Raw genomic sequence first — 26,843 nt, forward strand, 5'->3', positions numbered from 1 at the left:
ACTGCAGTAATGATGAAGAAGGTCTTGAACAAAACTTTCTGTTCCTGAAACTCTTCCTTCCAAAGCTGAGACTGCAAGTACTGCAATATTAGAAATTTATACTAGTGCTGTGTGGGAAAAAACCCCATATTCTCCTTCCAAGGAGATTTCTCCTTCTTCTCTGGAGGTTTCTGTTATCCCTTTGAAGCGCTGTAGCTGGTAGTAGGTAGCTGGATTTCTCTCCAGGTCATATGAATTAGGTGGAAAAATGGCTTTTGCAAAAAAGTGATAAGTCATTGCAAAAAAACAAGAATAATTTGCCTTCAAAAGAAGTAGGCTTATAAAACTCCTCTGGATTTGGGAATAAGGCTCAGCCTACATTCAGTGTAGGAGTCAATAGCAGGACTGAATGTGCTGCTGCTGAGTACAGCAGTGTCTGTGTACTTGTCTTCTGCCACTGGAGTCCTGCATACAAGTCCTATGTAACTGCTCTAAGGCATGAAAAAGCTATAGGGAAATAACTTGGAGGAGTGGATTTTTTCTGACTTATGGTGTCCCAGAGAAAGCAACAAGAGAGCAAAGCTAATCTCTCCTTTTAACTCACACTGATTTTCAGAACTGAAAAGCTGTTGCAAAAGACCTCCCAGTGGATTTTCTTCATAGTTTTACAATGGATCCTGCTTCAAGCTTCCTTCTTTCTTTCATATGTGAGATGTAGGTTCAATATTTTGTCCCAACTTGCTTTGGTCTTGCACTTTTGCTCTTTTTTTCATTGGAGATTACGTTTGACTTGTGATGTTGCTGACTGCTGCCCATTCTGGAAAGGTGTTCAGCTGGAAGAGCCTAATTCCCCACGTGTTGATGGCCACCATGACAACAGCCAAGCCAATCAGATTTACACCCAGGCCAGCTTTCACCTGCAAAAGCAAAAAGAAAAACAGAGCAACTGAATGAAAAAAAATGGTTTATTTTAACATAGGGAAAAAAAAAGGCAGTTTGTACAATTTATACTGACTCATATATAGTGTGATAATTTATGTGTAGTAATTTCTAGAGCAAAAAGAAAAAGCATAAATGAGAGCATATGTGTCAGGGTATATGTTGCAGTATTCAGGAATGAATATTCAGGTTAGATACTGATGCGTTCATTGTGAACTGCTGAGTTTGTCACTTGGACTTCTCAATCAGATAATCAGAATGGGGAGTTAAACCACACATAACAGAGTGATACACGACTTGCTGTGGAGCTATGTGATAAATCTAATTTCTTATGCTCTCTTGTGCTTGTCTTAGTAGGCCAGTGCAAAAAAGATTCCATACTCCTAAAGCTCTTTAGACCATTACATTCATAAAAAAAAATACAAATAAGAAATGTATGCATCCTACAGATCTGTGTTCTTAACCTGACAGCTCTACTGTGTAAGAGCAGTTCAGATATCACTACTTAATATTAGCAGCAATATTATTTTTATTATTATTGTTGGTCTTGGTTTTTTACTACTACTACTACTACTACTACTATTATTATTATTATTGTTGTTATTATTATTATTACTATCTGCTTGATGTGGGAGGATACAGCCAGTGGCAAGACTCACCATATCTTTGATCTGGCAGTGCCCGTAGCTGAAGACAATGGCATTTGGAGGGTTACCCACGGGCAGCATCACCGCAAATGAGATGCACATGGTGACAGGAATCAGGGTGTATAAAGGGTTGATAAGCAGGGTTTCTGACTGGAAGAACAGAGGGAGAGAAGTGTTTCACCTGATCAATAAAAGTCACAGCTGATAATGGCTATGAAAGGACCCTCTCTGCTGTGAATCACATCTGCCTAATTTCTAAACTTAAGCGTGAAAGTATTTTTTGGTTGGTTGGGTTTTTTAGAGCAATGCCATAATTTTGAGCTGGTCATGCTCCAGGGATCTCTCTTGAGACATTTCACACTGAGGGAGGGTGGAGTTTGCTACTATTAGGACACTTTTGCTCTTTCTCCCACTTGTTCTCTGTGACATTCTGTTTAACACTGACTGCAGCTTCAGTCTTCATCCACTAGAAGTCACAACAGGTTAACACAAAGAACTTGTTTCTTCTAGTTGCTGAATATGCTGAGACCATTATGTGATGTCCTCCTGAATACTGGTTAGGAGAACCAGGTGTTCATGATCTAAATTTTCATGGTGAGAAGGCAGAGATGATGGAATATATTTTACAGTGGGCCAAAGAATGAAGTTTTCAGTGGTGGTAAAATTTTCCATTTTAATTTGCATTGCTTTGGCCCAGTTTTATATGAGAGGGAAAGGGAAGGATAAACAAGGCTACAATCATTTGGGGGAGGGAAGTGTCTCCAGGTTACTTTTGCAATCTGAAAAGAGAGTCTGCCTTAAGATGGCAGTTCACACTACAAGTAGATTACTGCTCTAAATATTTTTCAGGAGAATCTCTTTCTGCAAGGAGCAGAAGCAAATTTGAACTCCTAAGCCACAGAAACACCATTACATATTGTGATTTGACCCTACTTAATATTAACTCAGAACTGTTCACATAATATGCTTTGGGACAATCCCATAAAATAGTTATAATAGGGAAAGATGATTAATGACCTCCATTCTTAGACAGAAAAGTTTCACATTATATTAAAAAGAAAAGGAAATTTTCTGTAACTGCTATTCCAATATAAAATTAATTTACTCTCTCTTTCTTCTACCTTTGTCAATAGCATCCTGATTTTTTTCTGCCCTTACAAACATCTCTGCTTTCCACAGTAGAAGACAGTATGCTTTACCAGATCAACCCCTTGAACACTTCTAAATCTGAAATAAAATTCAGCACTCCGTTCTTTTCTCACAAGTAGGGAGCAGGTGACTTCTAAGTAATGAACAACACATTTAAAATAACATTAACAAAAGCATCTTGAGTTTCATGTGAAATTCACCTAACTTGTTAATTCCATAATCACCTTTTCTTGTACCTGGCATATGAATTCCTTAGTGCACTTTGTCTGAGAAGTATTATAAATTCCATGATTCTAAAACATTCTTTTGGCTGCTCAATTATGTTTTTTTCCTAGCTTCAAGACTACAGAACAGTAGCTTGGGAACTGAGGCTGGGTTGCATGTGGACAGAGTGCCAAGACCCTGACATCCTGAAAATTCCCACAAGCCTGTAAGGAAACAACAGACTAAAAATGTCACTGTTTTGACTCACCATGCTGCATAAAATAGGCAGAAAGATGGTTATGGTTGCTGGATTACTAACAAATTCTGTTACTATGGACACCAAAATGCAAGCCAGCAGAGTTACAGCCCAGGAGGGAAGGCTGCTCAGGGAGAGCATCTGACGTCCAATCCATGTGGAGAGGCCAGAGGTCTGGGGAAAGGACAGAAGTGCAAGAATTACTAAATATTTGGTATGTTTGTCAAACAGATTCTTCTTTCTGTGGCAGTTTACATCAGAGAATCCCACCAGCAAATAAACAAAGTTCAGGTCAATGCTTTCTGCATTTCCTTTTGCTCAGTAAACTAGATTTCACTGCAGTGAAAGACATATATTGAGCGCAGGGAGTGCTGCCTACTGCATTATGTACAAACTTTAAAGTATCCACATCATAAATCCAAATTGGGAAGCATTCAAAGGAATAAAAGAGCAAGTTGATAATATGTTTAGGAAGGAGGATTTAAAAAAATCTACACCATTACCTTGCATCCAGCTGCTAATGCATAACCTCCACCAACCAACACTACAATCTCCCAGGGCATGGTCTTCTGAAAGTCCTTCCAGGTAATGATTGGCTCCAGTGGGTTAATTTCTGCTGACTTTTCACCATCTCCTATATCAAATAAAGTGTGTGACCAGTATTATACTGCCCTTTTAGCAAAGACCTTCACATTTTTCACAAGAATAGAATGACTGAAGATGCATGGGACTACCTGAGAGAGAGGCAAACAGGCAGTGCAAGCCTGTTTCTCTGGATAATCTGGCCTCACAAAATACAGCATATCAATTCCAAACATTTTGACTTTCTCTTGGCTGCTCTGTTAATGTAAACAGTTGTAAATCCCTGTGTCCTCATGTTACAGCTTTTTGAGGGACTGTGTGCTGTGTTGTGATATGCATGTGCATATATCTGTAGACCACAGAGATGGTGTTACAATGGGATTATATTATCAAAGAAGGGCTATGAAGTAGGCCATGATGCTTGATAAAGTGCATTTAGGCCCCTAGATTTTATCTGAGGACATTGGAGTTTTTTCAGTGCTTCAGTATTTTCTTAAAGGAGGAGTTATAGAGTGTCATATTTTCCTAAAACCTGTACAATATATGACAGCATAAAAATATGTGTTTCTATACATTTATAATCTTTACATAAGACTGTGCAGGCAATTCTGCTTTCATACAGCCCTGCTGAAAGACTGGTGCAGCAAACTGATCAAACCACTGAGTGCTACCCAAACAGAAATGTGAAATAATCTCATTATCAAGAAGACTGTGAGAGAAGCATTGCACAAAATTGAAATGTTGTCTGGCACTCTATGACCTGTTTTATGTTTATCTTAAGACATTACAGTGATTTCCACTGTATAAGTGATGAGTAATTTTTTTGCTGGGGTTTATCTTGAGCTGATTTTGCATTCAAAAATAGAGAACTCCATCTAAACCTTTCCCAAAGCTCAGTCCCGAAGTCTAATAACTGCTAGCCCAGAAGAGATGTCAGTCTCAGATTGAAGTTTGTCATCTTCTGGAGGAGGCAATTTGAATTACAGCAAAGGAAAAGGGGGTCTGATGTAGGTAGGGCTGGTATCCTTGACTTACCAGCATAAAAGTATCTTCTTGGGACTTTTTACAGACAAAAAATAACAAAAAATAATTAGACATTGAAAAATGCACCCATTCTCTTTCTTAGTGCATTCTCCTCACCTTTTTTCCTTTTTCCAAAACATGGCTTTTTTGCTGGAATCAGGAAAAGGAGAAACCCAAGAAATACAGAGACAGTAGCATCAGTCCGGTAACCTTTCCTAAGGAAAAAATAGCAACTTTTTCATTAAAAAAAAACCATTTCCAAACATTAACAGAAACATTTCCAAACCAGGTACATAGCTCCAAGCACATTTCTGCAGGTACAGTTGTATTCCCACATCTGAAGTCACACTAACAGCATACTAGAAAAATATGCCTGCATATCAAGGGTACAAATTGGATTTTTTCCCATTTATTAAACTGAATCTGGTACGCAACTTCAATCACAGGTCAACAATTTTCAATATTCTGGTTGAAAAACAAATAATCCCTTTTGGTTTACAAATCTATTAACTTGGAGGTACAAAAAAATACTGTGTTTACTGTAGTGTAAGAAACAGTAAACACATTCTGGGGAAAAGCCAAACCCAGGTGATCCTTTAGAAATGAACTGTAGATTGATTTTAAATTAAATGTTTAAAAGGCTTTCTGTAAAAGTATTCTGAGGAGCACCAAACTCCAGTGATCATCAGAAAATCACAGTATTAGAAATGGTTTTTCTGTCAAAATTGGAATGAAAAATTAAAGTAATTTTATACAGTAGCAATATAAAGAAAACTTACATTCAAATCACTTATTCTTTGATGTGCAAAGTGTGTTTTAGTAAGCTTTAATATAATGTGTTTCAAATTATTTAAAATAAAAGAAAAATTATTTTATTTAGTCACCATTCTCAGCAATATTTAATTGAACGGACATTTTCTTGATAAAACACTTTTTGTCAAAAATTTAATTTCAATTATAGTTGCAATATATTATAGTGAAAACTTCTTTATGAATGCACTAAAATGTTTTAACCTCAAAATCTGACCCTCCTATTCTTTTACATTTGAAATGGTTTAATTTACTTTCTCTACTTAACTCACTTTGAATACTGAGAAAGAATGGAATTTTTCACTATAAAAAAATATATAATTTAAGAAAAAAAATCCTAATTTTTGAATAAAGACTCAATTTTTCATTGCTTCATTAAATGTGTCTGATGATGTCTTAGGGGGAAAAAAATTGTAGAAAGTCATAAGAAGCAAAGTTGTATTCCTGTGCAGTAGTTATGGGGATTTTACTCACTTCTCAAAAAAAGATGACCATCCTGGCACAAAGCCAGGCTCACGAGTGAACCAGAGCAAGGTCATCAGGATGAAGAAGAATCCGGTCACCATCTCGGGGTAGCTAGAAATAAAAACCAGAGAAAGAAAGCAAGGAAGTAATTCCAAGGTCTGTCTGAAAACTCAAGAGCAACTTCCAGAAGTAAGAAAGTAGAAACTGGCTTTAAAAAAGGATAAAAAAATATATGAAAAATAGCAAGGGAGATTATTTTGAATTAAAGAATTCTAGATTTGGGTCCCAGCTGGGAACCATCTAAACCCTGTAAGAAATAGGCTAAAAATATCCATCTGTATTTGCAATGCTATCATTCATGGGCAAGACCTGAAGGAAAATATTTCTAAATGCTCGTTGTGTATTTGCATTATTATCTGATTAAATGTGTTAACAAGGTGAAGTTCATATTAGCATTCCACTGTAAACACATTCTCCTGCATTTTTTAGAAGGATAGAAAGCCTAAGAGCAAATGACAATGTAAATTAGCACAGATGGTGCACACAAGGTGACTTGAGGATACCTGAGGTGGCTTGAGGATTTTTAATTTAGCATAGATTTAAATTAAGAGTGATTTCATATTTAGGCACAGCCTGAACAACAGTTTAGTTTCAGAGTTTATCATATTCAGGCAGTTGATCTGTCAATATTTCAGTTAAAAAACACAAAAATATTTTGTGAAGAAGGAATTCTGTGCCATATCAGCCCTTTTGGAAAAGAAAATGTTGCCAAATAATCTTTTCAAGAGACATTTCTTGCCATTGTGCATAAATATTATAGGCAACTGGGAAAGCTGGACGACCCATGGCATGGGAAAAAGCCTTTTTTGAACTTATATCCACTAAAATAAGTATGTGCATGAATTAGGAGAAGGGGTCCTTCAGGGTTCAAAGACAAACCTGGACTCAGATGACCTTTGAACCCTGGAATAAACTCAAATCTTTCCTTTCTTTTCCCTTTTTCCTCACAAATAAATGAGTTGCATGTTAGCACGCATGCTTGTAACAAAGCCTTTGATTTTAGCTCATTTTTGCGTTTAGTTCTATTTCTATACTGGAGGGGAGAAAAAAGAGCTGAGAATTTTAGAATAAGCTACATGAGCCCAAGGCAACATGGAGGGCAGTAGGAGACAATGAGAGACAAATTCCCAAGGAAGGCAGGTCTGGTTTACCTAACATTTCCCAGTTTCTTGTATTCCTGTTGAATTCTTCTCTCTGACATTTCTTCCCGTTTGGTCTTCTTCTTCTTGCTCACGGAACAAGTCTCTTTAAAACTGAGATAGCATGATAAAATTAGGCAAGAGCATAAAGAGGGAGGGTAAAAGTAATTTAAAAAATCTCCAGCAATGGGGTAGACTGAAAATTCTGGTATCAGGGACTGTTGGGAGAAGATGTGACTGAGGCAAGGCCTCATGGCAATGCAAAAGGAAATTACTGTGCATGCTATTTGATTAATCTGATTTCAAGTTCTTTTAAGATTCAACTCTAGATATAGTTGGAAGGTTCCCAGGGTGCTCTGACTAGTGCTGATTGGTATCACTGAGCCATCTTGAGCCATGGCTGGGCTCCCTCTGCGTAGGCTTCCTCAAGGAGCTGCCAGAAACCTCCCAAAGCTACAGCTAGTGTCTATCATCACGTGGAGAGATTGTGACAGAGGTCAGCTATCAATAGAAATTTTTCATGGGCTAGCTATGCTTTCCTGGGTTATCCAACATATTTGGGGTCTGCTCTGGCTTTTGAGACCATATTTGCCTTGAGTATTCAGGATTCATAATGAGGGAAAGCTGTGCTTGGGATCCCATTAGCTGCCACGACCTGTCTGCTTCTGCTTATACTGTCATAGTAACATTTGTTTATAAATCAGGCACAGCCAGAAAAGCACCACAGAGGCCAGCAGAGTCACCCTGGTGTTTTGCCCAGGTGAAAAATGCCTGTACTTCTGCCAGGGACATGAAAACACATTTCCTAGCTGGATATATTGAGCCTCCTATACACTTGTGTGGATGTTAAGTGAATCCCTTAGTTTATTCAGTTTTCCTTCATTCTGTAAGAAAGCATGGACATTCTTAATTGAAATTAAGATGCTTTCAAGCTCACTTTAACCCTCTCCTTTTCTTCTTTCCAGAAGTGTTACCTAGCTGTGCTTTGAGCCACAGATCCCCCCTTTTTCCCTCCAGCTGTACCCTCTGTCACACAGAGGTGTAACAGGATCTAAGCCAGTCTAAAAGAGGCAGCAGCAGTGACTCAGGTACCATGGAAGCACAACTTTTATGGCTCTTTAAGGTGATAATAGATGCTTTTATGGTCCTTGCTATTTTAATATCTCATTGGGTACCTCATTAGGCACCAAGCTGTAGCCCTGGCCAAACCATAGACTGCAATCTCCCTCAATGTATCTGCTTAAGGCCAGATCCTCAAATTCCTTTGCATTGCTCAAGATCCAGACAGGCCCTGTCTGGTCAAGAGAAGGGCTTACCCAGGGGTTGCATTTCACATGTAATGTGAAATATGGAACACAATTTTTTAGCTCACTTAGCATTGCTCTTCATCTATAATAATTTCAAATTTCCTTGCAAATCTTGCTGTTAGACTTTAGTAAAATCTATCAGCAGGGAGAGATGAGTCTGGAAGAGCCCTCCAGGCTGGAAGAGAAGAGCTCTATGGTTTATAAAGGACAGCTCTGTGGTAACTTCCACCCTTAGCTCTTCTCTGCTGGCAATGATCCTTTGATGAGTCCATTCTCTTTCACCCTTGACCTGCTCTAGGGCCTTAAAGTCTGGAATGCTGTTCCAGCTAAGCCAGGCAATAACAGATTAATAGCACAGGGCTTCCTAGGAAAATAACATTATGGGGATTCATTAAACATTTATGCAAAAGCATTAGGCAGCTGTTTCAACAGGTTCCAAGTGTTTCCAGGCTCAGGAGGATGTGAAGGCAGAGAATTGAAGCCCAGCTCCCAACATAATATATTCTTTAATGAAGTGCAGTGAATAAAGTCAGAGATTAAGGAGCCTTGGAATCAACTACTTCTCAAGAAGTCAATAATGCTTCAGTCTCTGGTATTATTTAGAAAAACATTAATCAGCATGAAGTCTTGGATGCAATGTGGAATTTCAATTTTTGTTTTAAAACCAAATTAATTGAGGGTCATGTTAGGACCTGTTTCTCCTCAAGATTAAAAGAAAAAAGTGGCAGAGGGAATTTATATTAGCCTTTTAATTTGGAGCTATAAGACTCAGAGACTGACTAGGAGAGGCATGGAGCCATTCACCTCTAAATTACTTCTTCAAATCTAGTCAAGGTCAGCAGCAGGCAGAACTCATTATCAATTTATTCATTGTCCTGGGTGAAATAGTGATGTCAATTCAGTTTACTTTTAAGAGTGAACTAAATCAAATTAAGGCAAATTTAATTCAGAGCAAATGTGTCTGCATCACATTTCAATGCAGATTAACAAATCCATTCTAAATGCACACATTTGGCAGTTTTCATTAACTTTGTAAAGACAATATGTGGTACAAATGACCTAGAAGACTGAAACTTTTTCTTATTTTGGGGCTTAGGGACTAGTATTAAATGTATTTGTCTCTTAGGCTGTGAGTCCCTTCCACTTTAAAGAGAAATATATATGGAGTCTATTTACCTTTAATTTTAATTGGTTTTATGTTAATTTCATTGAGCTGGAGGCAGATCTGAAAAGTAACTTTTTCACTTGCAGGTTTTTTCTATTAATCTTTTAAACTGTGCTTTTCCAAAAAGACTTATAACAATATATTTGAGCCATGAGGGAATCGTGGCTCAAAATTGTCATAAGAGTGAAAAAAATCCCAAATCAGTTGAATGCTTAGTATGGATTTCTGTCAGCAATACCTGGGCACTTCAATCTCAAGTAGCAACACTCTGCACTGCTGTCTGTGCAGGGCAGTTAAGTGAGATTTCCTCTGGAAATTTTTCTGGCAACAAGAAGGAAATTGTGCCTTAAATTCTGTCATTTGCCAGTCAAAACTTCTTTATGAGACAGATTTGAGAGGAGATGCAGATGCCCTGCTTTTGTAATTTGTGTATCTTGAACAACTTTCACTCACTTGCAGCCCAAGAACAGCCAGTGCAGCCAGAACCAAGTCAGCACCAACATGATGAGGGAGATGGGGAAACTGAACAAAAACCAGGTTCCAAAATTCACCACTTCAGCTTTTGGGTACTGGCTGTAAATTAAAAAAGAGGATGCATGAGAAGTTAGAACAGTACAGGGAGAGGAACCTCCAACAGACATAGCTGCAAACACATCTATGGGCATGTTTTTCTGTCATGGGGTGAGAGAAAAGTTCCATCAGTTTGCTTTTGCAAACAGCTGCATTACCTGTGCAGAGTGAAACCAACAGAAAAATAGTGCAGCTCTCCAAACTTTTAATACCAGATGGTCTGGATTGTTTGGTCAGCTTCAAAAACACTTGGAGATACCTGAAGTGAAACTCCATCCCTGCTTGTGGTTTATATTAAAGCTTCTTTTAGGTTGGCAGTCTTCAGAATTATTTCACCCAGAACCTCTTTCTATGTTTTCTCATGGGCCACACAAATGTTGACTGCATTCTGCTGTGCTCTGATAAAGATGTTGGATGTGTGCATTTGATGCAACTCTCATAAAACCAAAATCTTGGAAAATTCTGTAAAGTCCAAATCTTTGGATTAAGCATGACTTTTGAACTCAGTCTTCTGTGCTACCACCATTTAAGAGAGAGAAATGAGAGATATCAAGGCACTAGTGGTAGCAGTAGATAGTCAGAATCAGATTTGAGCTTGGATGTGTTTCTGTGCATGATAAGTGCCACCATGTCCTGACAGAAAAACATTCCTGTTTCTGACATTGAAACATTCATGTCTTTGGGAGCCCTGGGCCTATGATAAAGGAGATATTTAGGTGATCACAGAGCTGCTTCTCATCTTCTCTGAAGCAAATGCATAAGGCCACATATCTAAGTTGGTTGTTTGGGTTTTTTTGCACTACATGTTGAGCAGCTGTTTTTATGACATCTCTTCTTTTGTATTTCTTTGTATTTGCTCTATCTTCACAGCTTTAGTGTTTACTTTTCTAGAGTGCCTGCTGCCTTTCATGATAACCACTCTGTCAAATCAAAAGAAGTTCCTGGAGAAACTTCAATGTTACCACACTGAGAAGTTTTTAATTTGCGTGAAGGAAAGACACGGGTATGCAGTAACCTTCAAACATTAACCATTGGTAATAACATTACAGGAAGAAGCAAATTTTCCTTCAAGGACAGTGTTCTTTCTAGGGTTCCTTGAGGTAGGAAATGACCCACAAGGATGATGATGATGATCTCACCCTGAGTAGTTTTTTGCATGAGAGAAAGACATGGGTATGTAGCAACCTTCAAACATTAACCATTGGTAATAAGATTAGAGTAGAGGAAGAAACAAATTTTCCTTCAGGGAGAGTGTTCTTCCTAGGGTTCCTTGAGGTAGGAAATGACTCACAAGGATGATAATGACCTCACCAAACCCAATGCCACTTACTTGTTGAAGTGCTCGAGGAAGATGAGGCTGGTGGAGGTGCCGATGATGGTGGTCAGCCCGCCGATGGTGGCTGCGTAGGAGATGCTCAGCGAGAGGCATTTGCACACCATGTGGTCGTGCCTGCTCTGGTACCTGCTGCTCAGCTCCGAGGGCTCGGGGGGCAGCACCAGGATTTGAGCCTGTGGGGGGACACAGTCACAGGCAGAGCAGGTGATCAGAACAGCAGCCCAGCTTGCTCTAATGCCAGAGTGATACGGTGTCGCCACATTTCACAGAGAAAAGCGAGGCACAATTTTTCCCAAGGATCTCTGAGATTCACATTACCTGAACCTCAGAGAATGAAAACACAATTCTTAGCACTTGCTGTGCCTGTGTTGTGCCAAAGTAGAACGCAACATGGAGATTGTTTAGCCAAAGTGAGGATGTTTTGTTTCCTTGTGTGTCGGGACTGTTGGGTGACAGTCACGAGATTCTGGGCAGTGTGAGCAGTTGTGTGCAGAGTTGAGTGATTGGCAGATTCAGTTTAGATGAAATATATATAGTATAGTATAATAAAGTAATTAATTAGCCTTCTGATATCCATGGAGTCAGATACATTCTCTCTCCCCTTTGTTGGAGGCGTCTTTGATTTGCTATAATACAGGGCCCAGAGAAGCAACAGGTTTGTGTAAGAGAGGCCAGGTTTTTCTTCACAGGGATTAACTGGGATCAGTCCTGGAAACTTGTCCCAGGGCCTAAAATGGCCTGGTCTGTGACAAAAATGTAGGACAAGCAGTAATCAGGCTTCTGGCTAAGGTTTGGGCCAGCTCCAGGTCTGACTGGAATATCAGTGGGATACCAAAATCCTTTGAGGGCTGCAGGGACGGGATTCCAACACTGAGCAGAAGGAATCCATAATCCTTGAGGCTTAGGAGCAGCCACCACACAAAGGCTTGGTGAACTTTTCACACTTAAACAAGCTCAGGGCCTCTAATTATGGATGGAGTGCTGGGGATCTCAAAACGGAATGGAAAAGGCTGAGCGATGGGAATAAGGAAGGAAAAGATGCCAGAAAATTTTGCTCCAAAAGAAGCTTTCATATCAGTGACAGGAAAGTGTCTATGTTGGTAGATCAAGTCCTTATACTGGGAAAAAAGGTAGAACGAGGAAAAAGATAGCAAGTGGCTCAGAAAAGCTTGTTACATTTACTAATTTTTGTTTTGATTTAGTTTTGAACTGTGAACGCAAATTCATGTGTTGATTTTAGCCTATTTTTTCATGCCCACAAACTTATGCCATTAAGGCATTACAAAATTGTCATCCTAACAGCAATCTCTTCTTGCATCCACTCAAGAGAAGTAGAAATACTGCAATGAATTGATTTAAAGGAGGATTTTGAGGCTGGATATTTTGGAAGACAAAAAGGAAGTGGATACTAAGAGTACCCAACAAAGTGGCTGAACAGATTAATGGTCTGCTTTTTTCATTCTGAGTAGGGTTTTTTTGTGCCAGGGGTTGTTATTTTTGAGTTGGGCTATTTTCCAAGGAGGATTTGCAGAAACAAAGTGGCTATTACATTACAGTCAAATAATAAAGGAAACTTGTGATCACATCACTGGACGTAAAGCTAAATGAATTGTCCCAGCCATTGGGGAAGGGTCTTGTGAAGAAACCTGTGATGGGTGCACCTAAATGGGAGCAAGAACTGGCAAAGGGCCAAGCTGGGGCTGTGCTGAGGTGATGGAGAATGATTCCTTTCAAGGAAACAGTAGGGAGCAGGTGATGTTCACACCTGATTTTTGCCTCACCCCCAGGTCTAACATTTCCTTACCTGAGGCAGGTGCTGCCCATTGCTGGTAGAATTCATTGTTCCAATAGGGTTGGCTATCATGTGCACACCATTCATACCCTGCAAGGCGGAAAATGCCTTTGGATTAGCCTTTCTTGTGTTCCATGGGGCACTTGTGAATTTGTGATGCTTTGTAAAGGTGACTGGGTAGCAGGCTTTTGGGGCAAAAAAGGAAAAAGAAAAAAACGTTCCAAAACTACAAGAAAATCCAATGCACTAAAATCAACTGTTAATTTTAAATTGGAGGAAAAAAATTAAACTCCCTGTTTTGTTTTTTTTTTTTCTTTTTATTTTTAAGTGATTTTAAAGTCAAATTATAATGAGATTAGGTTTTCCTCTGGCCTGTCTGAGACTCTAACAGGTCCCTTGAGCCTGTGACTTTGTGATGTGTACAGGCTGCAGCAGCTTCAGAGTTCTCAGCTTCAGAATCCGGCAATACTGGAACAACAAAAGATCATATCTGGATTTGCTGGAAACCATATGGAATTGTTGGTTCTCTGACTGGATCTCAGGATCTCCAGCAAGGAGTACAACAGGCTTATATTGTTTTGTAATTCTCTTTTTGCTGCTTTGGAGCTAATGTTCCCCAATTGATTTGTGCTACCAGGCTGACAGGTTAAATACAAAGCAGGACATTCTGCAATACCTAATTTCTGCCCACAACCACCACACATTTGAAATAAAGGCACCAGCAGTTTTTTTTCAGAGCAGTGTGCATTTTGCTCTGCTGGTTCCTGCACTAGAAGACAGGGTAGCATAGAAGATACCACCTATGACAATACCTTTGAGTGCACCAAGGAGCTCAAGTCAGTAGTAGAAGCACTAAAAACAAAGAAAGGAAAATATGCTTTAAAAATGCCTGTTCATCCAGCTTCTGCAAGAGAGACATATCATGGGGAGGAGGGGAGAACTAGTGCCTACTGAAATGCTGAATAACACTTATTAGAACCTCTTATGTGGGCTCTTGGCCAAAAAGTAAGTCATTATTATATTTCACAGCTCAATCTCTAGCTGTGTAACAGTGGAATTCCACCTCCATGCAACAAAAAAATTGTTTCTTGGTAGTATTTACCCCATTCTAGGAGAGGACCCCATTCTCTGTGGAGTGGAGGGGATCACCAGGAAATCCAGCATCACTACTGCCTGTTCAAGTTCTTCCTCTGCCAATTTTTCCAAGGCTGTTTCTGACTCCCCACCTGTACCACATTAAAGCCTTTCCTAAAACCTGCCCTGTGTGGCATGTGGGTCATGCAAAAAATCCACTGAACTTACTTCCAGATTATGTGCTACTTTTCCTGGCAATTTCAAAGCTCTTTTTCAAGTAATCCCATTTTAATAATAGTTCTGTTTGAAATATCGCACATACACTCTTCAGTAGGGGTTAAAGGGATTAATGGCACAATGCCAATCTGAAGATTTGATTCTATATAGAAAGTATGGCTGGATAAAAAGAGATAAGAGAGGGAATATTGGAGAACCCAAATAGTCTCTAGACTAATGAGAAAACTATTTAGATCTTTTCAGTTAACTTAAAGCCATCAACCTGTACTATTTGAATTATAATATTTGTTTTAAAGCATATTAAAATTTAAAGTAAAAGAAACTTGTTTCTCTTTTGTTTTGAGCAGTTGCAAATACAGAAGGAGCTCAAAAAGAGACTGTGCAATTTTGTTCCCACACTTCATAAGATGCTCCTCAGAATTGGCCTATAATAAATTTTTAGAACATTAGCTTTGTATACTGTCTTGTATATCTTGAACTGATGCTTAATTAGATCGTTTGACAAAGAAATTATTCCTGTACTTGATTTACCCTTTCCCCTTACTAGATTCTTCCCCAAACAGAAACTGCTGGTGTTTCAAAACTGTGAAGAAATTAGTCTATATTTAAAGAGATCTTCTACAAATTTTGTAAGGGAGGAGGGGTGGTTTTTTGTGGGTTCTCCCTCGTCCATATCCCCCTGCCCTCCACTCTCATCTCTCTTTAGGCAGGCAGTTCAGATTTTCTCCAGGAATGCTCTGTAAGTGATGTCCCTCTGGATATGTCCTGTGGGCAGTCTGCGCTGTACTTGGATCCTCTTCATCTCTGTTCCTTCAGGGGAACAGAATAAAAACCTGTGGACAGCCCTTTCTTACACAGCACAAACTCAGATTTCAAAAGAACTTTTAAACCCCTAGAAATATTTTCCTTCTCCCTAAAATATCCACAGTGTTAAAAAATAAATGAATGCTGCAGATTTTAGTGAGATGCAGAGCAGTGCATTAATCCCATTTGTCATGTAAGCCTTCCTTGTCAGTCACATGTGACACATTCACTTGAAAGATTCTGCTTGCCCTTCCTGCCTCTACTCCTGGGTTCATCTCATTGCAACCTGTGCAGGGCTCAAATGTCCAGTCCTGGTGTACAGGGGTCATTCTTACTCCTCATTGATGAAGATAAGCTCCAGGGAAGGCTGGCCGTGCTTTTCACCGAGACCTGCAACAGAGGAGCAGAGAGAGCCCTTGGGGGAACAACTGAGCTCAGCCCCTGGCTCACACCGCTGCACCTGGAGGGGCTGCTGTAAAAACAAAAGCTTTGTCCAAACACTCTCAGGTGCTCCCTTGTTGTGGCATTTTATTATTTTGTATTGTACTGATCATGTGCATCTGGCAATTAAAAGACTGTGATACCTACATGTGATAGACAAGGTTGGACGAAATAATTTTCAGCCTGGAAACTGTAAAGTGAGAGAAAAGAGAGATTCTTTTCTTCCTAAGCCTTCTTCTTCTGGGAAGGAATGAATAAAGTGAACCTTACAGTTCTTATCAATTTTTTATTATGGGATTGTCAAGAGAAAACTTCTGAGCCTCTTCTAAATTTCCTTGACTTTATTCCCAAAGGTTTCCTTCCAACCCTGTAAAATGCTATGACCAAGAGTTTATGACACACAGCTACAGCAGATGCCCTGATTCAGTATAAATAATTTCCCAACTCCAAATTTTCCATCACTTATAAAATTTACTTTGAAAGGAATATCATAGCACAAAAAGGAATATCAGAACACAAAAAGGAATATCAGAGTACAAGGAGTACATATCAGTGGTTTTGGCAGTATAAGCCAGAGAGATCTGACCTGCATAGAATTTCAGTAAAATGTATCAACAAGTGAGGTCACTGACAAACAAATGAGCAGAGAGTGAATGCCAATACTGACAAATACCTATGGGCTTGTTTTCCTCAGCAGTGGTGCTGCCTGCAGCCGTGATGGCCTCGCACTCCTCCTCAGCATTCACCAGCTCCTGGAGCACCGCCTCCACGATGGGCATCACCATGGCTGTGCTGGAGGTGTTGGAGAGCCACATGGAGAGCACCGTGGTGCAGCACATAAAGCAGAGCAGCAGCCTGGGGTGCAGGGCAGGGAAACACGGGGAGTCGGAGGCGGCAGAAAAAGGAGTGAAAATGTGTAAGCTGTCAAACTCTGAAAGGAAAGACGAGTACGAAAAATGCCCCAAACCAAGGCAGATTTAAACCAAGGTAGATTTTGGCCATGGATGGGAAGATCAGAGTGGATTCAAGCTGCTGCTCCCAGCCTCAGCCTGCCCCAAAGCCAAGGGTTCACTCACATGCCTGGCTTGGCTCCAGCCATCATCACCATGCGCAGGGCGATTCGCTTGTGGAGATTCCACTTTTCTACAGAAGCTGCCACACAAATCACACCCATGAGGAGCAGGGTTGTGTTCTTGAAATATTCAGCAGCCACCTGCATTAAGGGCCAGGGGGGAAGCAGACAGTTAAAAAAGCAGTAAATACATAGAAATCATCCTGAATGAGAAGAAATATAGCATAGTGCATTTTTGCTCCCTCAAGTAAGAATGACAGGGAAGCTGAAGAAAATGAAGAATTCATAAATCAAAATATTCTCTTTAATATTTTTCTTGTTGTGTTTACAAATAAGGCTCTGTCCCCTGTTGTTTATAGGCCTCTGAGTTTTGGAGAGATCAAGAGAAATGTTATATTTGCAAGCAGGATGTTCAGTGCCTGCAGTGAGTCAGTCATACTCAGCTAGGCTCAGATGGAAACAAGCACAGACAAAAGTGCACTGAAGGCAGCTTATTCATGTGCTTCCTCTGCTTTTTTTCCTTCTGGAGGTGTTGTTTATCTTGCCTATCTTTATTCTGTCTTGTTCAGCTTTTGGGGAAAAATGTGGCATCCCTACAACTTACTGCATCAGAGTAAAAGTCCTTTGGGACTTGCTCTTTGAATGCAATAAAAAAGGGTTGGTATGTTTCTGCAGTGATCCACAAATCCTGTGTCAAAACTTGTCACATTGGAAATCCATTTCCATTTTATCAGGAAAAGAGGGAAAAGTTTCAAGACTAAGAACTTTTATTTAAAGACAATGAGCAAAACCCATCACTGCCTCAGGAAAATATTCAAAAATATTTAAAATATCCAAAGCAGGAATTGTGGATGTAGGTCTTACTATAATATGAGAAGATATTCTGTGAAGCAACTGCAAAAATGACAAATTAAGCAAACCATAAAATTCTTACTGAAACATACACACATAATTCTGTAAAAACAAACAAAATGGGAGAAAATAAGAGTTACAAAGATATGCTTGGGGTCTAGCAAAATTTTTCATTTCATTTTTATGAAAACATTCCTAAGCTGTTGCTGGAATATTTTTCAAAAAATGTAATTTCTTCAGTGTAAAACTAGTTCTCTGATGAAATGTAGATGCTAGCATTTTAAAACAATTAAAATCAGAGGAAGCAATAATTTTTTTCCATTGTCCTCAGTTATACTGATGCTCCTCCATAAAATTCAAGAATGACAAAAATGTTATTTTATGAAATTTGTTACAAGTTATGTATTCAATGACACTTATTCAATAAGTCCCTATGGTGACTAAATAGACTTGGCCATCATAATTGTGTGCCAGAACTTTTAAATATCACCTTTTTGACTTTCTTCCACTGGTTTCTTTCTCATCAACTTTCTTTATTTTCCTGCTACCTTTTCGAAAAATAATGAGGTGAAGGAAGGAAATCCATCAATCCAGCAGCATGAAGAATCTGGGTTTTTTTCTCCTTTATTCCTTTCACAGCCATTTTGGAGAAATAAGTGAATGCTAACAGTCTCATTAATACCAGCATACATATATGGTTCATGCTCCTAAGCCCCTGTGAGTAATTTGTAGCTTAAATAGTAGTAATTTTCTAGGCAAGAGTCAATCCAGAACAGCAGATTGGAAATAATGCTCCAGAGTTGTTTACTTTTGCATGCAGGGATTTATTTCAACTCCTAAAACAAATAATACATTCTTTGCAGTAGTCTTACTGTCGCTTTATTTGCTATTGCGTTGAATGTCTCTCAGGCTGACATTAAATTTCCTTCTCCAATGTGCTGCCAAATTTTTAATGAAAATGCCCAACTACTTTACCTTTATGTTAGGAAAAAAAGATTGTGAAAATACCGAATTGTGTTGGTATGAAAATGCATCTCATTTTATTACAAAACTTGGGGGAATAAGCAGTCATTAAACTCCCAGCTCACGCTTGTTTCTATCCATTTATGGGTATTCCCAGTGCTAGATTGTGAGAGAAATCCAACAATTTTATGTTTGCTACATATTCCTCTGCATTCTTATCTGTATTACTCATCCTTAAATCAAATGTGCTGTCCCCTCACTCCCCCAAAAAGAGATAGAAAAAGGCAGGGGGAAAAAAAAGTTGCAGAGAAAATAAAATAAATTGTTGGCATATAATGAAAGAAATTAACATTCAAAAAAACCTCAAGTAAGCAAATTCAGGACTGATCATAGAAACTTTTCTGTACAGCTACTCCTTTGCCTAAAAACTTTTGGCTACAGTGCAGCAGTAGGTTACAGCTTTGAAAAAAGGCTAGGCATTCATCTGGATAACGAAATTATCCAGCCTTTTCCAATAAATGGTAACTTGTTTTAGCATATATAGCCTCTTGCCTTTTATGGCATCCACAATAAATAAAATTGCAAGGAAACTTGACAGTGAATCCTTTGGCTGCTGCTCACATGGATTTGAGGAGGGCAGATGTGACCGTGTTCACAGGGCTCTGAGGATGAGGGACGAGATGAGAATGTGACTCCATGTTTCAGCAGGCTTGATTTATTATTTTATTATATATATTATATTAAAACTATACTAAAAGAATAGAAGAAAGGATTTCATCAGAAGGCTAGCTAAGAATAGAAAAGGAATGAATAACAAAGGCTTGTGTCTCGGACAAAGAGTCTGAGCCAGCTTACAGTGATTGGCCATTAATTAGAAACAACCACATGAGACCAATCCCAGATGCACCTGTTGCATTCCACAGCAGCAGATAATCAATGTTTACATTTTGTTCCTGAGGCCTCTCAGCTTCTCAGGAGAAAAAATCCTAAGGAAAGGATTTTTCATAAAAAACGTGTCTGTGACAGGCAGAGGTGGGATCCTGTGGTGCAATAGGTGTTGGTCATTGTTGGTGATGCAGGAGCTGAAAGGATGGACGCCTCTCCTGGCTCTTGTAGCCTGTCTCATATCCTACATCTATCATCAGATGAAGAAAGGGCTGGTGGGACCCATTTGCACCTTACAGGATGAACACTTCTGCCTCCCATGCCTCCAAGCCTTGCTGCTGCACTAAGATCAGCCTCATTCACATAATTAGCTGAGGGCAAGAACATAACATGATAAAAACACACAATGGTCTGACCTCGCTGGACTTCATGACCCCAAAGAGAGGATACAGGAAGGCAGGAACCAAGGCTGCTGCCCCAAGGGGCACTGCTTCAGAGACCCAGTACACAGCTGTCACCACGAGCACGTAGGCACACGAGGCTTCCTGCAGGGACAAGCACAGAGGATGAGTGTTACTGCCCCACCCCATGCTGTGGAGAGCACTGGGAACTCACCCTTAGGATTCTTCAGACTGTGGGTGCCCTGGTTTAAAAAAAAAAACAAAAAGGAGTGCATTGGGACCTCCAAAGGTGCAGCTGTTTGGGTGTGAAATCTTGGCTACCTTCTGAAAGGAGAGAGTCAGAAGATGAGGTGAATGAAAGTTTTCACATATAATCCAAAGCAAAGCATTGGGATAAGCCCATTTATCAGCAAAACAATGGCATAAAGTGCATTTGCAAATTTGTTTGTTTTCCATAATCCAATATTTACCAGGCACTTAATCACGACTCCTCAAATTAGACCTGTTGACCTGTTATCTCAGCATATTTGTCTCTCCAGTCCTGGACAAACACAGGAACTGGTAGTTTTCAGGACTGTGACGGTGTTCACAGGGGTTCTTGGATGAGGGAAGAGATGAGGATCTGACTCCATGTTTCAGAAGGTTTGGTTTATTATTTTATGATATATATTACATTAAAACTATACTAAAAGAAAAGAAGAAAGGATTTCATCAGAAGGCTAGCTAAGAATAGAATAGGAAAGAAGAATGATAACAAAGGCTTGTGGCTCGGGCTCTCTGTCTGAGCCAGCTGACTGTGATTGGCCATTAATTAGAAACAACCACATGAGACCAATCACAGATGCACCTGTTGCATTCCACAGCAGCAGATAACCATTGTTTACATTTTGTTCCTGAGGCCTCTCAGCTTCTCAGGAGGAAAAATCCTAAAGAAAAGATTTTCCATAAAGGATGTCTGCGACACAGGACCAGATGAGAGCATTCATATTTGCCATAAAACTGCTTTCTAGTTATTTTGGGAAATACTCTGGAAACTTAGGCTTGGGGGTTTTTCGTTGTTTTTTTAGTTTGTTGGGTTTTTTTTAAGCAATGTGCAAACACTTTTTTCAGCTGATCTTATTTGCTCAGATAATTCCTACAGACCTTTGGAAGAAGACCACAGGACTGAGGGGTTGGAGGCAATGGAGTTAATCAAACAAATTTGCTGCTGTCCAAGGTTCTGGTTGAAAAAGGCATGAGAGCATCATGGTGAGCAGTCATGGGGAGCTGGGGTATGACAGAGAAAAGTGCTATCTGCTGAATATTCTTACAGGAAAACACAGCTAGTGAATGGAAGTCTTCTGGTCCATTTCTTTAGAAACGTCTTTATTTATGGCTCTCATTGGAGCTCTCCTTAAGCTCAGTTTCTTATACTTAGCAGTAGTTTCTGTACTTGGAGACCTGGGGATGTCTGCTGGTAATAACTACAGAAACTATCCTCAAGAAAAGGTTTTTCCTTTTCTTTCCCTTTTCTCAAATTTGAAGCCAAGTCCTGCACTTGCCTTAACCTGCTGTTCTATGGCAGTTAATAGGTCTGCACTGATTTATTCCACCTATAAATTTATCTGTTCCTCATTTTGCACCAGATGCTCCATGTGAACCTATCAAGCCGTATGGAGTCACAGCTCACAAATGGCTATTGTTTAGAAAATTCACTGTTCACATATGCTATTTGAGTCTCTTAAAATATAATTTTATATATTATACATCCATCCTGGCTGGATGACTTCTAAATAAAGCACTTTTCAAGAGGCCTCACAAGCAATTCTCACAGATCTTGTGCAAATCAAAGAGGATGTTTTACATTTCACTGTTTTCAATCAGTTTTGTGAACAAGGTGGTAAAGCCTAGTGAAATTATACAGGGATGTGGGTTCAATGGAATTAATCAATAGCTTGTATTTAAATTCATCTTTAGAGATGTAATTTTTTCATTACCTCTAAAAAAGAGCCACAATCAGATGTTCATCTTTGTTTTTGAAGTACAGCTTATAGTAACAACAGGCATAACACAGCCCAGAGAGGAAGTTAGGATAGGTTGATATGTACAATTTCCTTTACTTGTGCAAGAATTGTAGCCAAAGTTACTCAGAAGCTTGGATTCAAATTAGCTGCCAGATCTTGCTTTGATCCTGCTTCAGAAAAGTGTAACCTTAAGCAATTATAATTCAACAAAGCTAGGGTGGGTTTATATTGGATATTGGGGAAAATGTCTTCAGTTGTAGGGTGAAACTTAGCTCTGAATTAGCCAACTTGCTGCTCAGTCACGTTTAACTAAATTATACCTCAAGGTTAATATTCCACAGAGAGCAGAGCATGGGGCCTTTTTTGTGACCTTGTGACTCCAACACATTTTTAATTTTTAACTCATTAGCTTCTGTTAATGTTTTCATGGGTTCTGCATCAGATTCAGCAGTTGCCTGAGGAGAAAAATAACTTCTAATTAAAGAAGAATCAATGATTTTTTAATTTTAGAGCAGTCCAGATGTAAGATCCAAGGGGTATCCAAACCATTTTCTCACTCCAAAAATATACTTCTCTCTAATTTCTTTGAGCAATTATGTCATTTTCTATTACTCCTCTGTGTGTGGCAAAAAAAGTGGGCTGGTAGTGAAAATGGGACAGGACAGAGGGAATTTGCATCTCTACCAAAACCTTACTGGGATGGGCACTAAGTCTTTGTGTTTCCTATACACAAGGCTGTACCCATTTTTCAAAAGAAAAAACCCAAATAAATTACATTTTTAAATGGTACAAAACTGTAACCAAGTACTGGGAAAGCCAAGCTTGCTAATCTCCACTAAAAACTTAATCGGCTTGTCTGGCAACTTTATTTATTTTCTCTGCTGGTTTCCAAGAGAAACCATATTAATCTCTTCTATTTAATTAAACTGAGTTTATATATTTAATTAATGGTTACCAGAGCTACTAAGTATTGCACTGAAGCTGTGGCAGTGTAATTTTAACTGTTTCAGCCTCTTCACTTGTTGTTTCACAGCTGAAAAATTCTGTTAAACCCACCTCAGAGCTTGAAGCAGGAAAAGAGAAACATGTGATGGTTGGAGGGACTATCATCTAATTATCTCTTCAGTCAGCCCCTTGGGTTAAAAGAGTTGAAAGGAATCCATGGCTAAAAACTCCACACTAAGGGTCATGCATAAAACTTCTGTAACTAAAATATCCAAGGATCTCAGAATGATTAAGAGGAAGAATAAATTCTATATGTTGGAAATTTGCCCACTTATTTGCCCATTTTATATCTTTCATGCAGACATGTGGTTAAGCTCTGCAAAGAGGTAGTCCAGCCTTTGGGATAACATCTTTGATTTTATGGGATCATGCTGAAATTCCATCCTTCAGCTTGTGTAAATAAAACCAAAGGTGAAAGAAAACGAGTCAACTGTGGCTCTCCAGAGCATGTTCTGTGCTTTAGGGTCCATTCTGCTGATTTGGCACATCAAGGTGCCACCATGCCCTGATAATACATTCTCACAGCTCTGCCAGCAGGTGGCTTTCAGGAGTCATCCAAATGTCCTTGACCGGATGCAGGGTGGCCACAACAACATTGGTTACAGAAAGCCTGTCCCCAACTGACTGAAATCATGTGGCATGCCTTGTGGTATCTCTGGTGGCTTCATGGCCAAAAAAAAAGAAAAAAAAAAAAGTGGATAAAGTTTACAAAAAAGAAGAAAAAATGCTCACATGTCATTATAAACAATGAAGGAAATAAGGACAGAATGAAAAAGACCCTCAGGCTGTAAAGCACACACTTTTTTTTACCTTAAAGGCATTCATATATGTCCAAACATGTGGGACAAGTTCAGTCATAACTCCAGAAGGGGAAAAAGAATTTGAGCAAATTTTCTCAAATTTATTCTTCACCCAACCATTTCTTTTCACAAATTAATATGAAAGAAGCTGTGGACTTTATTCCCATTAGCAGCATCTACCAACAATTCCTACTCCTTGTGCTCTCTCTGATCTCTCTGTACATGCCACTACACATGTAATGCTCCTTTAACATTTTCAGAGAGGTGCTGGTATCATCAAAGAAACTGCAAGCTGATTCCCTGCTGAAATGCAGCTATAAATGACCTGGTAATTTCAATCTCTATAAAAAAGACAAAAACCCTAATATAATTGCAAAAACACAAGCATCCGGGCAGGCATCAAATTAAATCTTCATATTTAAAAAATAATCATAGTCAGTGGGTTGTAACAAAATAAAATCTACACAAAAGCACTTGGATAGTGTACTGTTGGCTGAGTTTAGATGGTGTAGATGTTTTCTTAATAGCACTATAAATATTTGTCCAGCTCTTGGTAAGGTTGCCAGCTGTGCTTTACCCTCTGTGGTCACTCACATATCTACAAAGTGGATGTAAATCTCCCCTGGATGGATTATCACATCACTTTGCAGCAAAGCAGGACGACGAGGTGCAGAGTAACAGTGCAGACCGGCTTGTACTGTACAACAGCAACTCCTGCAGCAATGCTGCCAGTGAACTCCTGCTTCAGCAGCCACAAGGTGCTTTAAATCCCCTGGCTGAGCATGCCAGGGAGCATCTCTTCCCATGTCACCCTTCCAGTGGCATCAGGGGAGATTAAACCCCTCTGCAGAACAAGCCTGTGTGACAGGCTGAGCCTTTCTGTTCCCTGAAGAGCACAATTGTCTGTTATTCATCCCCTCTCTCGAGATAAAAGAGATGAAAAAGCACTCTAAGAGAACAGCCAAGACACGTGGAAGTTCAAAGCAGGAAAACTCAAAGTGCAACACACACAGTTCAGTGGTGCAGGAATGTTTCCTTGTTATGAATTCTGGTTTATTTTCCAAATGAAATGTTACTGTTTTGTTTTTGAAATCAGCTATGCAATTTCCAATCCTTTGCATTTCTATTGGGTAAAGTACCAGCATTCATAAATCCCCTGATACTTTAAGGAAGAATGAATCTTTAGCAGGGTAGAGGGTGGAATTGGATATTGCTGCACTTTTTGGACAGATTTATGTCTAGGTCTATGGGGAAGGACAAGCTGCAGATTTTTAATACATTGCAGATTTTGATAAATTAAACATCACCACCTCTCTAAGACAGAAAATGTTGCTATGGGACACAAAATAAAACAATATGGACACTGGAACTTCCAAGGTAAAAAGAAGGGAAGTTTAATATCTGACTCCAACATTTATAGATTTTCAAAAGTGACAGTGGATTGGAGGATGGCAGTGTCACCTCTCCAATGACACTGGACAATCCAAGAGTCCATCAAATTTCTCCTCCTCCAGAAAAGAATGTAAAGCAATAATTATTTACATAAAACTGTGTGAGAAAGTTCGTTAAAAGAATGTAAACATCAGAAGGCTTAGAAGGACTGAGAAGAACAGGGCAACCGAAAAACATTGCTATTTTATGAGTTAGAAAGAGATCCAGCATTTCTGCTTCAAAGCAATGCTTTTCTAGCTTCACCTGGCTCTGCTTGTGACACAACTCAAGGCAGCTCTAGCTCTTAGTGATGGTTTCTCAGTGACCCTCACAGTCCTTCAAAGATGAGTCTTTGATTTTTCTAAGATCTGTGCTTCTTGACATCTTTGTCTTTCCTTCTGCACTCCGCAAACTTAATCAGCAGGACTGCCTGCTGCACTCAGAGGCTTTGTTAAAAAGAAAATGAAAATGTACTTACACTGCTGGGGTATATGAGTGGCAGAGGAAGCAGCAGTAGTGGAATGAGAACAACGAGCAGGAGATTTCTGGATCGGAGGATCTCCTTCATCACTGCCATGCTCCTTCTGGTGCCTTTCTTCTCCTTCATGTTCTTCTCTGGTTCCTCAGATATTCCAATTTTCATGCCACATTTTTCTTCACCTGTGCCTGGATTTCCCTCAAAAAACTCTCACAACCTCATCTCCTATCCCCACAGCCACCTAAAATATCTTTCTTGCTTTATTTATTCTTCAATCTGTTGTTTTGAAAAGGTTTTTCAATTAAAAATACATTCAGTTTAGGTAGGGCTCACCAGCCCATCTGAACTATTATCACACCATAACATGCAGAGGTTTGCAAGTTGGAGCATAGTGATCTTTTGACAAATTTTCTTTTCAATTCAGACTCACAGTTGTAGATATGTTGTATCCTTATTCCCATGTCTTATAAAGACTTTTTCTTCCATCATCTAGTGGTGTTATTTCCTTTTTCATAAACCAGGCAAGATATGTTTTGAGCTGCTGCTTTTCCTCTTGTTTGATAGTCTGAAAATCTCAAACACAGTTTCTTTCCTTCTGGACGATTACTGAACCAAACAATTTATTTTCCAATGCATAGAAGTAAATTTTCAGGTACTTCTTCTTTAAAGAAAAGACCAAACCCCGCCTCCATTTGTAGGTCCTTCAGATTTTATTTCCTTGCTTCTATTTTGTATCTACCTTTACCCTACTTTTGCCCTGAGCTTGGAATTCACAGGGCAGTAATTCCAACATGGATTATACTTGATCTCAAGACAAACATTTGTTAAAAAGCTACAGGCAACTCTAATTCACCAATGAGGACTGCAGAAGGTAGAAGTTGCTCCACCCATTGTCCCAAACCCAGTCAGAACATTTGAGAAAATCAACAGCCTTCTGACATTCTTACAAATATATAAAAAGACCTTTTTTTAGG

General features: G+C 39.3%; 1 protein-coding gene across 1 annotated transcript; it reads right to left on the minus strand.

Annotated features, from left to right (window-relative positions):
* Positions 1-428: 428 nt before the first annotated feature.
* SLC13A4 (solute carrier family 13 member 4) lies at positions 429-25,968 on the minus strand. The gene is made up of 16 exons (XM_058805248.1): positions 25,870-25,968; positions 20,168-20,296; positions 17,056-17,192; positions 16,653-16,834; positions 15,874-15,928; positions 14,236-14,275; positions 13,436-13,513; positions 11,626-11,804; positions 10,179-10,298; positions 7,266-7,367; positions 6,064-6,165; positions 4,897-4,994; positions 3,678-3,805; positions 3,187-3,348; positions 1,578-1,715; positions 429-896 (listed from the first exon to the last, which is right to left on the minus strand). The coding sequence occupies exons 1-16, from the start codon at positions 25,966-25,968 to the stop codon at positions 759-761; spliced, it is 1,887 nt and encodes a 628-aa protein (XP_058661231.1). The 3' UTR covers positions 429-758.
* Positions 25,969-26,843: the final 875 nt, after the last annotated feature.

Source organism: Ammospiza caudacuta, chromosome 5 (assembly GCF_027887145.1).
Source record: "Ammospiza caudacuta isolate bAmmCau1 chromosome 5, bAmmCau1.pri, whole genome shotgun sequence".
Taxonomy (NCBI): Eukaryota; Metazoa; Chordata; class Aves; order Passeriformes; family Passerellidae; genus Ammospiza; species Ammospiza caudacuta.

Coding starts and splice junctions, on each gene's coding strand:
- SLC13A4 (XM_058805248.1), bottom strand. CDS start 25,968: ATGGCAGTGATGAAGGAGATCCTCCGATCCAGAAATCTCCTGCTCGTT. Junction 20,297..25,869: donor CACTCATATACCCCAGCAGT/GTAAGTACATTT, acceptor TTGTCCCTGCAG/GAAGCCTCGTGTGCCTACGT. Junction 17,193..20,167: donor GGGTCATGAAGTCCAGCGAG/GTCAGACCATTG, acceptor CCCTTAATGCAG/GTGGCTGCTGAATATTTCAA.